At 33.3% G+C, this 16,413-nt stretch overlaps 1 protein-coding gene across 1 annotated transcript; it reads right to left on the bottom strand.

The window, feature by feature from the left end:
• Window positions 1–5,044: 5,044 nt before the first annotated feature.
• Window positions 5,045–11,473, bottom strand: LOC122299533 (ubiquitin-conjugating enzyme E2-17 kDa-like). Its single transcript, XM_043109896.1, has 4 exons — window positions 11,285–11,473; window positions 8,586–8,713; window positions 6,536–6,640; window positions 5,045–5,357 (listed from the first exon to the last, which is right to left on the bottom strand). The coding sequence occupies exons 1-4, from the start codon at window positions 11,352–11,354 to the stop codon at window positions 5,214–5,216; spliced, it is 447 nt and encodes a 148-aa protein (XP_042965830.1). The 5' UTR covers window positions 11,355–11,473; the 3' UTR covers window positions 5,045–5,213.
• Window positions 11,474–16,413: the final 4,940 nt, after the last annotated feature.

Raw genomic sequence — 16,413 nt, 5'->3', positions numbered from 1 at the left:
CAAAGTTCAAAAGCTTTGTGGCTGCAATAAGTGGATCAAAACAAAAAATTCTTCCACAATAAAGCATCTCAAAGGAAGAAAAAGAACCATATTAGAAGAGTAAAAGATTATATAGGCATATGGCAGGAGGAGGTGAGAGATTGGTGATTCAAAAAAAATTTCAAGAACTATTCACTACTTCAAACTAGAGGGGAAATTTGGATATTCTTAAAGGCCTAGAGGGAAGAGTTAATGCAGAAATAAACAAGGAGCTCACTTCAACTTTTTCTAAAGAGGAAGTATGCATTGCCCTCAAATAGATGAATCCAACAAAAGTTTTTGGCCATGATGGCATGGCGTCTATTTTTTTTATCAAAAATACTAAAGCACCGTGGGGAAAGATGACATTGCAGCAGTTCTAAAGGCTTTAAATAGTGTTTATTATAGACTCACTTCTCTAATTCCTAAAAAGAAGAAACCTAAGTTGGTTGCTGATTATCGACCAATTAGCCTTCGTAATATCTTTTATAAACTAATTTCTATGGCTATTGAAAATAGGCTTCAGGGTTGCTACCTCATGCAAGATCATACTCTCAAAGTGCTTTTGTACCGAGTAGACTCGTTTCTAATAATGTCTTAGTTACTTATGAGATTTTACATCACCTAAGGCAAAAGAGAAGAGGAAGAAAGGGTTTTATGTCCCTAAAACTCGATATGAGTAAAGCTTATGATAGGTTAGAATGAGACTTCCAAGAGGATATTATGCTAAAGTTGAGTTTGCATGAAAAATTGGTAGATTTGAGTATGAAGTGTGTTAGAATAGTGCCCTTCTCCATTTTGATTAATGGTGAGCCTAAAGGTCCTATTAAACCTTCTAGAGGCTTACGACAAGGAGGCCCTTTGTCCTCTTCCTATTGTGCATTGAATGCCTTATTAATCTATTGCATTAGGTGGAAGCTGCAAACTAGATTTAAGGTATTAAAATTTGTAGAGGGGCTCCAAAAATTAATCATTTGCTTTTTGCAGATGATAGCCTTTTATTTTACAAAGAAGATATACAAGAAACCTAGCAGCGTCACAAGCTTTTTTAGCAATATGAGAGAGTTTCTAGCCAGAAAATCAACAAAAGCAAAACATATATGGTTTTCAGCAAGAATGTTTGTCCAGTAAAAAAGAAAGAGATCATGGCTTTTGGGGGAGATTATAGTCACCAACAATATGATAAATATTTGGGTCTTTCCCCTATGATTGTTCGTGAAAAAAAAATAAAACTTTCTCAGATATCAAACATAAAGTATGGCAAAAGCTGCAAGGTTGGAAGGAGAAGCTTCTATCTTAAAGAGGAAGGGAGGTTCTAACCATGTTTGTTGCATTATCTATCCCTACTTATTCTGTGAGCTCTTGCAAATTACCAGGGAACCTTTACAATGAATTGGAAGGTCTGATGGCAAGATTTTGGTGGGGTCAAAGAAAGGATGAGAATAAGATCCACGGGGTGAGTTGGGAGAAAATGCTTAAAGCTAAAGGAGAAGGAGGGATGGGATTCAAAGACCTTAAAACTTTCAATATAGTGCTTCTTGCAAAACAAGGGTAGAGAATAATGAATGAGAAGTCATCTTTATTCAACAACATTTTTAAAGCCAAATACTTCCCAAACACTAGGCCTTTTGGATTCAAAACTAAGGGTTTTGCCCTCTTATGCATGGAGAGGTATATGGGAGATAAAGAAGTGTTTGTCATATGGATGTAGATGGAGAGTGAGAAATGGAAAATCTATAAATATATGGAATGGTTACTGGGTTCCAGGTTACATAAATCTGTTGCATCATTGGAGAGGGGAAGATTGTCAGAATATAAGGGAGAAAGTGGAGAGCCTCATTGGTGAAGATATTCGAGGATGGGATATTGGAAAACTTAGAAGCTCTCTACCACCTATTGCATTCACAGAAGTAATAAAAATCATACTTACACCAAGAGAAAGAGAAGATAAATTGATTTGGGAACCAGAGAAGGATGCTAATTTTTCTATTAAGAGTGCATATAGACTACTAAGAGAGATTGGCAAAGGCAATAAGAGAGGTGAAAGCTCAAATTCAGTACAACAGAAATATATTTAGAGAGAGTTGTGGAGGTTACATATGCCTAATAAGGTTAAAGTGTTTTCCTAGAGAGCTTCCAAAAATGGCTTACCCACAAAGCACAACTTGATGAAGAAGAACATTATCAATGAGGACTGTTGTGTTTTTTGTGGCAAGGAAAATGAAGACCTTGTTCATGCACTTCTGGATTGTTTAACTCTGAAGGATATATGGTCTAAGCACATTCCTTTCTTGAATCTCTCCCACACTCAAAATGATTTTGCTGATATGGCAAGGCAAGTAAGAGCAAAAGGTAGTCAAGAGGACTTGGGAAAAAAATTTTCTGGTCTCTTGGGGATTGTGATATAGAAGAAATCAGAGAATTTATGAGGACAAAATATTGGCTTTGGATCAAGTTGTAGACTATGTTTAACAAAACCAGCTTGGAATGGGGCACAAAATTTTGGCTCTCTTTAAGGAAATTCAAGCCCTCTGCAGTGTGTAAAGTTTCAATTGAACCAGTACAGCAAATCTCTTATTGACTTGTTTCTTCTATGATACAATAGCCCAACTATTATATAGCTCAAATAAACTCTGCACAAGTTATTGAGTTCAAAGCTTCTCTTAAAATAACACCTCTATTTGTCTGGAAATTCTCAATATCTCAAGACATTATCTTATTTTCACTACACTTATAATGATGAAAAAATGAATTTTTTCTACATCTTACGTTGTACAACCCTAGCCACTTTTTTAAAGAATTTTAAAAACCAAAATCTGAACGTTGGTGACTTGGTCCTCTAAAAATAGATCTCACATATGCCTCCTAGATTATAGAAAACAACCCAACAACCAACGGCTAGAGAATTTTCTATTTGTTGAGAGAAGTCTGCTTCTAGATTTTAGAAAAACTAAAAAGGATACAAATGGCTAGTTCAATTTTTACTCACCCGTTAAAACCTACAAAAAATATTTTAACAGGTGCACTTTGAAAGAAACAGAAGAACAAAAAACAATGTGCTGGGTCCATCCTCTAAAGGTATTTTTAAACTTACTATTGATGGAGCTATGTTTTATAACTGGCATAGAGTAAGGGTGGGAGCAATTTTAAGAGACCCCAAAAGGAAAGTTATCATGGCAACAAGCAAAAAGGAAAATGAAGTCAGTGATCCTTCTAACATTGAATTATTAGCTATGTTCAGAAGCCTACAACTTTGTGTCCACCAAGGTGTACAAGATCTATATTGAAAAGTGATTCTCTGCGTATGGTAAATGATATTAAAGCTGTTGGGGAATCAATGGCCCCGCTGGGAAACCTCATCATTGGGATGAAGGAGCCGATGAAGAAGTTCAATAGCTGTAACATACAACATGTAGGGTGTGAAGGGAATGAAGTTGCTCATAAGCTTGTTAAATATGCTTGGCCTTGGCATGTAGATGATCTTTTTGTATGGTGAGAATCTTTCCTTGCTTGTATTTCACAAGTCATCTGATCTAACAAACTTTTGTAAAGTTTTTTATTAAATTGAATATTTTGCTAAAAAAATTCAATAAGACGCCCTTGTTAATGGTCATTCCAAAACAGCATTTACAAGAAATAGTTAATTATAAAAAAGCATTAACAGTAAATATAATAGAAGTCCCGTAATAAAGTAAAAAAAAAAATCACAAGTTTAAAATTCAACTCCTGCCTTGTATGCCATATCAGTTGTTAGTGTCTAACTTATTTATAATTTATTTCTACATTAGACTTATTTTTAGTGTTTAATTACATGTTATTATATTTTAGTAAATTAATATTATGTGTTACTAACTTATTGTAATAGACTTATTTCAATACTAGTGTTTAAAACTTATTTCTATATTTTGATTATGTATGGTAGTAATACTACGATATTTAAATATACTAAATTATTATTAGCCAATTTATATTATTTTATAATAATTAGTCTACTATATTACTGAATTTAACTAAATAAGTTTTAGTTATATAAGTATATAAATATACTAGTATATATGATCGATATATAGAAAAATATATATTTTTATAACATATGTACAATATCGGAATTAGTGTTGAAGGGCAAAGTCAGAGTCCAAACATAAAGTCAAAGTCGGATCAAATCAGATCGAAATTAGAGTCAAGCCGGCAATACCTTTGACTCTGACTGAAAATTAGAAAAAATAAAAAAATAAAAAAAAAATCTAATTCCGACTCTGTTTTATCAAAGTTATAGCAGAGACATATTTTTGCTCAGCCCTACCTCAATCTAGTAGAGAAAATATAGTAAAAAACAGACAAGTAAAAAGATCCTTGTAATTGTACACAGATAGCATTAAATATTACGGAGTTCATATGTTCTCTATTTTTCTTTAATTATAAAAGGTGCTCATAAACAGAATACTGCAGGAGATCTCTATTTAGATAAAGAATCACATTCAAAGAATTTGGGTTGAAATGGATTGCGGTCCAAATTTTAGTACTCATTTTCCATCAATCGTGTGTAGTTTGTGCTCAGGCTATTCAAATTCAGATCATTTTTAATTTTATGAAGATCCAATTAGAATAAAGAAATGCTTTTACCACAAAAAAATTGCACAAAAATAAATCTAAAAGCTAATACAACTTAATTTGATATGTTAGATTATAAAATAATTTTTATTATAAAGTAAATATAACATATCTCGTGAATTAAGTCAGTTTATAATTTTATCATAAAATATCTTTATAATTGTAGCATTTATCTAATAATATTTAAAAGAAACAATCACCTTGTCCTGTAGGCTTTGTTTCCTCTCAAGATGAGTAAGAAGATAGACACACCGAACACCTCTAGTGTCTGTCTCCCTCCAGTAGAACGTCGTAACCTTAATAATCCATAAAAGCAAGAACAAGAAAAAGCTAGCTTCGGACACTCGTGACGATGCTTAAAACAAGCAGGCGATTATGGACATGTACCAACTGGTAAAATAGAGCAACGAAAAGATTGAAGAAAGCAGAACGCGTGAAACTGCAAGAGCACACTTGCCACGCCTTTAGGCGATGTGTTAAGATACAATTCATTTAGTCAGTCGGCACTTAAATTTTTTTTTTTATACATAACACGGGAATAAAAGACCAGGTTTTCTTCCTAAATGCAACAAAGCGTCCAAGGTCTAACCCATGGCATACTTCTGCGTCCAGCTCCTAGCAGTTGTCTCGTACTTGGCCCTGTCTGTCTTGTACATATGAGCAATTTCTGGCACCAAGGGATCATCCGGGTTTGGGTCTGTCAAGAGCGAGCAGATGGACAGCAGCACCTGGAAACACAACAAAAATCCTTCTCACCAACTTACAAAACAGCAATGATGTGTATGAAACAGTTAACAGGGGTGAAATTCATCCTTGCACTTCACATTAGACAGCAAGCCCTCAGCTCCGCCGTTCTCAATAACAATTTCCAGGATTCATCAACAAGCTGATTCTATGAATATTTTCCTCATGGAAATTTAGGCAAGCAAATGAGATGAGATGAGTTGAGATGAAAATTGAAAAATAAATAAAATATTGTTAAAATATATTTTTATAATATTATTTTTGTTTTAAGATTTGAAAAAATTGAATTATTTATTTTATTTTGTGTGAAAATTTGAAAAAGTTGTAACGATTAGATGAGATAAGATGAGCTAAGAAATGTTGCGAAAACAAATGAGGCATTAAACGATTGGGACAAGAGGTGAATATGATTACAACAAAATATCTTTCTACCATCTGATTTCAGACTTAGGAGTGTACAAATTTACAATCATGGGTCTTTTCCTTTTCCCATAATTCATATTTCAAAGTGGAATTTTCTTTTTCTTTACACATACTGAGAATCTTGGCAGTTTATTTAAATCAGTTTTTTTTTTTTAATTAATTAATTTATTATTATTATTTTTTAATCAGTTGCACACTCATCATCCTGATTTTGCTATGGAGTTGTCACACTCATCATCCTGATTTTGCTATGGAGTTGTCATTGTCAGGATCATGAATTATGGGGCTGTGAGCTACCAACATTTGTGGTACCATAAGATTTCTCGTCTAAGAAGTATCATTCACCAGCCTAATAAAAAGACCACAACTGATGACAAATCCATTGCAGTCTCATGATATCAGACATCGAATTTCTAAATAATATTAGGCCACACTTCCCGTGCCATCTCATTTTCAATAATGTTGGAAGGAAAGGAACCTTGAGGATTTTGGAAGAGCAGTATTTATTTATTTATTTATTTATTTTTTAATACCTATTCTTTTGGACAGCTTCTACAGATTTTGATAAACCAACTTTTTATGATTTTCTTGTATCTTTTTCTTCTTCTAGACTGCATCCAGGCACACAAGGACTTTGTTCTATACACCTTGTGTACCTGGATGCAATTTTTGCAGTTCTTTAACGAATACGAAAATTCAAAACGAGTAGTTAAGAATAAAGTTGTTAAGCGATCATAACCTTGGATATAGTCAGGGCAGGACTCCACTGTTCTTTTAAAATGTCAAGGCATATGCTGCCATTGCTGTTTATGTTTGGATGAAAAACCTTGGTCCTAAATGCAACCTGCCAAAACAAATAGAGAGTGTATGATAAAGGTTACAAAGGAACTATCACAAAGACTCCTAAATGAATCCAGGGGTCTTGGGGGTTAACAAAATCCAAAAGAAAATATATATATATATATAAACTTTAATTATTGAGATTTCACATGCAGAGGGTCCGTCTTACTGGATTAATTCATCTCACATGCCAAATTGAAATTCATAAAGGCTCAGGCTCTTGGTGAAACATAGCCCACCTCATCAAGCTTTGATGTGTAAACACAATCTAAATTAGCATCTTGATTACATAAACTTTTCTTTGGCAAGAGGTAATGAATACAGATACATACCTAAAGAACTAGATTATGCATGGCATTCAGGCAATTCATTCACTACTGCAACACACACGTGTCCACATGTGCGCGCACACACAAACAATAAGACTAGTGGACATGTCAAAAAGCCATCAGATATTTGAAAGTTTTTTTTGACAAGTAAGATATTTGAAAGAATTAAGTGTACAATTTAGTAAGATAAAAATTCATCACATATTTAAACATCAAAAAGGGGAAAAAACAAAAGGAAAACTGGAAAACCAAGCAAGCATATTTTTTTTCCCTCTTTGATTGGTAAGTTAAACACACCACCAGTGGATTTGAATTCATGACTTATTCTTTACTTAGGTTTTATAGGGGAGGGAAGTGTCACAAGCTGGACTGCACAGGCCCCATAGACCATAAACTTTTCTTCTTATCTGATTTCAATGTATTTAATTAATCAACTAATCAGAAATTGTTTAACTCTTCACTTTTAAATTCTTTTGGTACCACTACGTTTTTTTACCTCTTTTGTGAGGCAATCTTTAGTCCAAACATGTGAATGACCCAATTGATATTGATAGGCTCTGAAAGAATTGGGAGGGGATGCTGTGTGAATTTCAAAATAGATACTTGGGCAGAGAAAGGCATCCAGAAGGGTATGATTTCCAAAATCAATTCACTTGTTAAAAAACCCTTCTCCTGCTTTTCAAATTGCTACGACAAGAACCTTATGTGAGAGTCATAGTCCCCAAGGTCATATTTAAAATTTTATGAGAATAGATCAGAGTTGCTTCCCTTAAGAGATGGAAAATACTTCAATTAGAAGAACTAAATTAAACAATATTATAACAATATATATATATATATATTTGATACATAAGAAGTAAATTATATTGATATAAATGAAATAGGCATAGCCCATGTACACAGGAAGTAAACAAAAGAACACCTAAATATATTATAACAACATTATGTAGCATAGATATCATTGCAGGAGAAGTTTATATTTGAAATGATAATTTATACTTCAGAAATATAAGATATTAAATAGAATATCATATACTTATCAACAAATATAAGATATTAACACTTTTCATGAAGTGAAATCCTTATAAAGAAATCCATCAAATTTGTCTTTCCTAGGCACAAAAGTTTTGTCATGATATACTTTCTACTAAGAGTTCATATAAATCTACTAATGAAATATTGTTTATGGTAAAACAAAATCAACATTGTTAAAAACATAATGCATATAACTTAATTTACCTCTTCCCATGAGCTTAAACTTTTAGGACAAGTAGTGATTTCACATGATATCAAAATAGAGTTCTGAGTTTGAATTGTGACTCTACATCCTATCCCATTTAATTAAATATTCCACATGTTGAGTCTACTCATTGAAGGGGATCTGGCCCACACATGATGGTGAGTGTTAAGAATAAAATACAAATAATTAGATCTATTTATTCTCATCAATTTAAACTTTTAGGACAAGTGGTGGTTTCACAAACATCAATCCCTTACCATGCAAGATATCTTTTTCACAAACAGAAAAGTGGAAATACACAAAAGTGGAAAATAATAAAATTGGACTTATTTGTAACAACCAACTTTTACATGAACTTTCGTAAATGCACCATAACACACCTTAGGTGGTTTAAAAGGATAGTCAGGAGGGAAATGAATGGTAACTAGAAAGACTCCCCCAGCGTAAGGACTATCTGGGGGACCCATTATTGTTGCTTGCCAATGAAACATGTCCTCTGCTACAGGGCCTGCCAAATTAAAAGGAGTAGATTTATATCCCAAAATATTTCATTACAAACATTGCATTTATCATAAAAAGTTATGGAATACATGCCATCTTTAATAGAATGGAAAAAATGGGCACCTTAATATCATTAGCTTTCCAATAGCATTTGCATATTTGGATATAAAACCATCTGATTGGGCTATGTATAACATGACATTCTATTGGCTTCTATTAATCTTAAAGAGCTAGAAAAACTGTAACATTCCTCTGACATAACATGAGAACTTCTGAATAATTGGAGAAGTTATAGGCTTCAAGGCATGCAGATCTTCTTTACCACATGAGATAGTCTTTGAGTGGCACCTATTGCATTTACTCCTAAAAGCGGTAGCCATTAAAAGTGATAAAAATCTATATTTTCCGGGGATCAAAGTGCTACAAATCTAACATTCGAAAAGAATGGCAATTAAATAAGAAACTACATATCCATGAAGAACCAACAAGTGGGTACTAGAAAACGAGAAAAGTGATGCAACTCTTAGGAGCAATAATAGTATTTTCCACCAAAACATTTATGCTCATCCAAAAAATTCTTCAAACATGTCTTAGATCAATCGCTAAGCAATCACATTCATCGTAAAATGATATGTTTAACTCTCCAGATTAGAAGACTCAGCCGAAACTAAATTGTAATGTAATGGACTTGACAATGATATGGTGTTGGCATTCATTTGCATTGCACAATATCTTTGCCTATTGTTTAGTTGATGCCATACAGTTTCTTTTTTTCCCCCTTTTCTGAGACTAGGATAAGCAAATCTTTTAGAGATACAAGATGAACAGGTTTTATGAATTGCTAGAGCTACATGACAATGAATAGGGCTGAGTGGTGGGTCCCCACAACCTGGCCAATCCGCCCACCTGATAGGGGACAAGTAGGCAACCCGGACGGCCCGGGTGCAAATGCGGGTGGGTCGCCTGGGTTTTATCCCACTCGCCCGTATACTTAAAAAAAAAAAAAAAAAAGAACTATAAATTCACTAATTTTTCTCTCTCATCTCATTTCTCTCAATCTCTTGCCGTCCCTTCCTCCCCGTCTTCCTCTCCTTTTCTCCTCTCCTCCTCTTCTTCTTAGCTTGGCTTCTCTCCCCATTGTCATGGGTCACATAGACCATGACGGCAAGACCACAGCTTGGCTGTGGGTCTCTACAACTCAAGACCATCGCCATTGTGGATCTGTAAATTAAAGACCCACAGTCACAACCATGATTCTATGGGGTATATGAAAAAAGATCTTCAGATCCGTGTGATTTGTTGGATTTGTGTGACTTTTCTGATGTATATACGATTTTGTTGAATTTTTTTTGTGAAAAGTGTTGTCGGAAGGGGGTAGCCCGAAGGTGGTGGATGCAGAGGGTCAGAGATATGGGTGGGGACGGGGCACGTAGCTACCTGCCTGTATTGGGTGGGTAGCAACCCTAAGGATGACAGGCCATAGAGCCTTCTCTAACCATATGCAGCATCAGCTCCCATTTCTACAAGTATCTAACAATTACACTCACAGATATAAATTTATTTTACTTAAAAAAATATAGAAATTTTCTTTTATCAAAGATAAGATCACTCAAATGAATGTTAACATCATCCTTCAGGGGAGAAATGGAGGTGGCAAAATATAGTCCAATGGATGTGGAAAATATTGAGAACTTCAAATCAAGCACTACTGCACTACAGTAGACCTGATATATTGATTTTAATTACATTTATTTTTCTGACTTTAAAGGCATAAATGAAAACAACTGGGCAATGTCTCCAGCTTTGCAAAAGAAAAAACCAATCTTCAAGCATTTCATTGATGGGGTATGGAACCTGAAAGAAAAGAAACCGTTTAGCATTGAAACATACAATGCACAGACTGCTATAATTGTGGCAGGGTGCTTTCCTTCAATGATCAAATACCATCTTATGCTCTTGGATTTCCTAAAAATGACATCTTTTTAATAAATAAAAACAGTTCTCACATTTGCTATTTCTTTTAAAACTAATCTTTCTCACACTTTTGCAACACAGTCCTAACTTCAATTGAACATGAAACGCCCACAAAGAAGTTAAGAACCACCCATTATTAACAATATACTTCTCTATCGACTTAGATCGGATAAAGCGGAAAACTTAGCAAACCTCCCACGACAAAAAAAAAATTACTCTTATCCACAGCCAAGCTCATGACTTTACCAGTCCAGACACCTAGATGATGCTACAAAAAGCTCGTGTTCATGCAATACCATCACATAAAAGTCTTTCGTCTCATGTAAATGCTTCCCAAAACAAACATGAAGACTACTCGCAAACAAAAAGAAATACAAATATGTCACCGTAAACAACCGCATAAAGAACTTAGAAAATACGTCCGAATTGGGAAAAAAAAAAAAAAAACCAACATAAAAAAACAGCCCAGATCCCCAAAGACTACATCGCAGATCGAGCCAGAGAAGAAGCTTACAACCACGGACACCAAAGAAAAGCATAAAAACAAATGAAAAAAAGAAGATAAAAGAAAAGTGAAAGGGGATTTTAGTGAAGAAGATCATACCAGCGCTGCAGGAGGTGGGAGGGTCTTTCTGGAGGTCCTTAAGCTCCTTTAAGATCCGCTTGGAAGCCATGGATGAAGCTCGAAGATCGCCTCCGATCTGCCTCCGACCTAAAAGGTAAGAGATTCGGGGAGGGAGAGAGAGAGCAAGACCAAATGTATAAAAGATTATTCAAAGCCCTCTTAATTTATCATGAGACTCTGGTTCTCGTTCATTGAGATAGGTTTTGGACCCTCCATTTTGATGATTAAATAAACGAACGGATAAGATCGGTCCGTGATAGGTGGTGATTTTGCAGGGCCCACTTGACTTCTCGAGACCGGGGAATGGGGATAATTACTTTCGAGATTGCCATTGCAGATACTTTTCTCTTTTTAGCCAAGAATCTTTTCTGCTCATCATTCACGCCTTGCTCTTTAAAACTTTAACAATATTTTAATTGAAAAGTCATTTTCTAGTACACGTCCCAATCATCTATCTATGCCTTAATTGAGGAATACTTTGCCAGTGTTTAAATAATGATTTGATATGATATGTAATAATATAATATATTTAACTTGATCATTATTTTGACATTGAAGTGGTGTATATCAATTTTTAAAATTTAAGAATTTATAAAGACCAATTTCATCTTAACTCATTATTATATTTTTTTTTAAATTTTCATATAAAATATAATAAGTAATCTAATTTTTTCAAATTTTAATACAAAATTAATATTTAAAAATTATATTATAATAATATTTTATTCATTACTATTTAAAACATTTCATCTCATCTCATCTCATCTCATCTGTGTAACTAAACGGGACCTAAAATCGAAATTTTTGAATTTTATTTTTTCAATTTCAGTTCAATTTGGTTCCGATCTGATTTTTTTGATTTTCCATTTACAAATATGGCACTAAATAAGTTTAGTATTATAATTTTTTTAACACTAAATTTAATAGTTAGATTATTATTTATTATTAACAATTACTAATTCATTAGTTCTAATTATACTAGTATAGTATAAGTAATGTCCAAGTTATTAGTAAAATTAACTTAATATAGTATAATTAGTGAGATTAACTTATTATACTAGAATTGTTTATATACTAGTAAGTAGTGTCTAATTTATTTCTATATTAGACTTATATTATAGTATCTAATTCCTATTATTATACTAGTGTCTAATTTATTTGTATACTTGATTATATATGTTAATGATAATATGATGTTCAAACTATTAGTTTATTTATGTTATAGTATAAGTACATTATTTTATAATATTAATTTTATGTTATAACATTAATAGACATGAATAATAATATTAAAATTTCATATTATATTAATTAGTAATTTAGCATATAATATAATATTAAAAATTATATAGAAAAATCATTTGTGTATAATATAAAAATAATTAAAAATATATATACAGGTTCAGCTTAGTTCAAACTGATTTTCAAAATATATAAAAAAAAAAAAATACCAAACCGGTTTTGGTTCTTAAGTACTGGTACTAAACCGCCCGGATTCACCCGGATTCCGGATTTTCAGACCGGACCGGAAAAAAATCCGGTCCGGATGCACACCCCTATATAAAACAAACCAAACCCACTTGTTCAACCAGTTTTCTGTTTTTTTTTTTTTTACACTCTTAGTAATATATCAGATTGTAAAATTACTTTATTGTAAAGTAGATCTAATGGATTATATAAAATCACATCAGTTTATGAATTAACTTTTGTGTAATTCCTTTGTATCTCTAGCACTTTTCTACTTTAAACAATTTTTTTCTTCTCAACCGTTATATTCCCAAGATTTTCAATTTTTTTCAAACTATATTATATTTGAGTGTAATTGAGACTACTCACTTTATTCTTCTCAAGGTAAGTTTCATTTTCATTCACCTCAACTAAAATCTACTTTCCACTTCTTCACTTGTTTTTTAGGGTTGATGTTGATCATCTCTTTAGCTCTACTAGAGCAATGAATAAATTTTTTTTTAGGGTCTATGTTGATCATCTGGGCTAAAGTAATAAAAACCGTGATGTTAGCTCTACCTAAAAGAGAGGGTCAACATATATAATAATTGCTTTTATTATTTAGCTCTATTAGAGCAATGAATAAACATGGGGAGCTACTGTTTATTTCTAAATAAATAGAAAAATTATGGTTTTCTACTTTCTTTTGATTACGCACCACAATTATTCTAACTTTCATCCATCAAGCACACTACACACATGAATTCAGAACTATACCTTAAACCCATTCGTGTAGAGCAACCTTAAATCTTCATCTCCAAATGAAACATGGTCCAAAATATCAAATTTACATTTTCCCTACACTTTGTACACTGCACGAATGCAAGAAAGGAAAAAGAGTTGGCTTTCTTTTTCTTTCTTTCTCCTCTCATATGCCTAGAGACAGAAAATTAAATAATCTAATTTATAGATGATTTAAATAGAGTCAGGGTAAGAACTTAATGGGAAATATTAATCAACTCCTAACTCTAATAAGATTATGATTCACTTTTGTTATATGCTGATCCTAATGTTAATTATAATGTTTACCACTATAAAGTAAGAAGTTCTATTAATTTCCAAGAAAAAAAGATATTACTTATATTTGTTTCACAATCTATTCCAAATTAGATGATTACGCAGAATGATTAATATAATACACACTACTATGGTTAATACTCCCCTCAAGATGGGGAATAAATGTTCAAAAGATCAATTGGGCATAATAATGTAGAAGATCAACTATAACCTAGAGGTTTGGTAAGGAGGTCTGTGATGAGCAAAGGTAACATGCAATGTGCGTATGTGTTTGGAGTTGATCACAAATGAGATGGCAATTGATCATGATATGCTTGGTGCATTGGTAGGAGATGCGGTTGGATGCAATGTGGAGAGTAGCTTTGTTATCACAGACAATGAGAGCTACGTAATGATGGGTAATGTGGAGATTTTGTTTCAGTACTGGCGAATCCAAGCGTCACAAACAATTAAACAATATTTGGCTTCAGCATATGACACTACAAGAAAAAGGATTTTTTGCAGCGATTTTAATATCGTTGAAAATAAAATCGCCGCATTAAGTCATCAATTTCAGCAATTTTGATATCGCTGCAGCGTTTTGACATCAAATTTTAAAAGTAATCTTTTGCAGCGATTTTTTCATTTTTTGCAACAAAAAAATTCATCACAATATATAAACTGAGATTTTGCAGCAATGTTTCACTTTTCACAAAGGACAAAATAGCTGCAAAATGATTAATAATGTATTGCAGCGAAACATAAATAGCTGGAAATGTGATTTTAAACCCTCTAGCGCAAAGTTTAATTTCTCTTTTCCCCCTCCCTTCAATTTTCCCTCGTATGCTACTCACATATCCTGATTCCCCTTTCTTCCCAAATTCGTTTCTCCATTTTTGTTCTTACTGCAACTGACCATTTACCTTGGGTAGGAGGGGAGCATGAATCAATACTAAATCCTCAGTAGCTCTCATCGTCGATGGTAGATGTTTTGTTGGTAATACGAATATGGGATTGAAGTTGACATTGTTATCGGTAAGTATACATTAAACCCTTTGGAGAAACTTAATTTCAGCAATCCGTCTTAGTGGGTAGGTGTTTACGTTAAGCCCTTTCTCTGTAAAGCCTTAAGCCCCAACTTTTTCTTCTTTCCTTCCCTAGAAATATAATTGGAATCTAGTAATAGAAGGCAAAAAATGGGGAAGAGCTTCGCTCTGATTCAAACTGTCACCACCGCCAGAGCCTTTTCTGCCGTTTTCTTCTGGTAAATCAAAACTTCCCCATCTTCCTTCTCACCTTTCCGTCACTTTCTCGGGAAGTTAAGCTCAATGCAAACTCTCTCAGGTACAGGTTCATGTTCGGCCAAGAGTCTGCCCGTAAGGAGCTCAGCGACTTGATTGAAAGTCTTCGCCGCGGAAACACTAATTCTGCTGCTTCTTCGCCTCCCCATTCCTAAATGGTATTACCCTCTCTCTCTTTTGGTTCATTCTGTGTTGTGGGTATTCTTGTTTTTTCAATTTGATAGAGAACTTAAGCTATTTGGTATCTCAAAAACTGGTTCTTTTGCTTGTCTCTGATTGTATTTAAGGAGTATCACAATATATTGTGATGGAAGTTTGGGATGAACTTGAATCTCTCAAATTTTGTTTGCCGATAAAAAAACAAAAAAATTAAAAAACAAAGGTTTGGGATGAACTTGAAGTGGGTATTATTTGATTTGCAATAACGCTAGAGTTCTATGCATAGGATCTCACTCTGCAAGATTGAGTCTTGGCGATAATGTGAAGATAACATCATAACACATAGAATGAATGTGATGGCATCATTATGTTGTGATTTTGAATTACATGGTATATATTTTTTAAGGGTAAATTACCTGTTAGATTCTAAAGTAATTGTAATTAATCTTAGTCCTTTTCAAAAAAGTACTCTGTCTTAGTTACATATTAGGTTTTCCTCTTGGTTTCTCAGATTGTATCTTTGGAATTTGACCCATTTGTGGAAATCTAGAAAATAAAATGAGCCTCTCACAACGTTATCCTACCTTTTTTTCATAAATTCAAGCGTTTGGACTTTTGTTTTACCATGTATATTCTCATGAAAAATCTCAGTTTTGCTGATGTTCCCTTTGAGGTTAATCATTGGTCTTTCCCTATCATGGGTCTTAACTTCCTTTAAGATAACAAAAAGATCCTAGGTGAAAAATGAAGAATTTTGTCCTCTTTGAAGCTAAACATCTGAGAAAGAGTTTTCTTTTTTAGTTGCTCATTAGTTGATGTTTGTTAATCTTGGCAATGCTGGTGGCAACATAGACTTGTTGCACCAAAATTAAAGGATTTATGGAAGGTTTTGAAGTTTTGAGGTTTTGATCTATGTTAGCTTATGATCTTTTCAAGATTCTCTCTTGCATATTAGCATGCTATATTAATTTTATAGGACAGCAATCACTACTTGGTAATGGCATTATACCTATCTGGGTTGAGTTGCTTTAAAAGCCAAGTTATAAATGAAACTAAGATTTCCAATATGCTAGTTCTTAGATTTATTGCGTCTTTTATGCCCTGGTCATTTTGATCTTTATATATGTCTTAAGAAGCAAGAAATGA

The sequence above is a fragment of the Carya illinoinensis genome, chromosome 2 (genome assembly GCF_018687715.1).
Source record: "Carya illinoinensis cultivar Pawnee chromosome 2, C.illinoinensisPawnee_v1, whole genome shotgun sequence".
In the NCBI taxonomy this organism is placed as follows: domain Eukaryota; kingdom Viridiplantae; phylum Streptophyta; class Magnoliopsida; order Fagales; family Juglandaceae; genus Carya; species Carya illinoinensis.
Note: the sequence above shows the minus strand (reverse complement) of the source record. Positions and strands in the feature narration are given on the sequence as shown.

What these genes read in the sequence shown, in the direction of transcription:
- LOC122299533 (XM_043109896.1), bottom strand. Translation starts at nt 11,354, where the DNA reads ATGGCTTCCAAGCGGATCTTAAAGGAGCTTAAGGACCTCCAGAAAGAC. An exon ending in TCCCACCTCCTGCAGCGCTG is followed by an intron (nt 8,714 to 11,284) that starts GTATGATCTTCT and finishes TTAATTTGGCAG; the next exon opens with GCCCTGTAGCAGAGGACATG. An exon ending in ATCCTTTTAAACCACCTAAG is followed by an intron (nt 6,641 to 8,585) that starts GTGTGTTATGGT and finishes TTGTTTTGGCAG; the next exon opens with GTTGCATTTAGGACCAAGGT.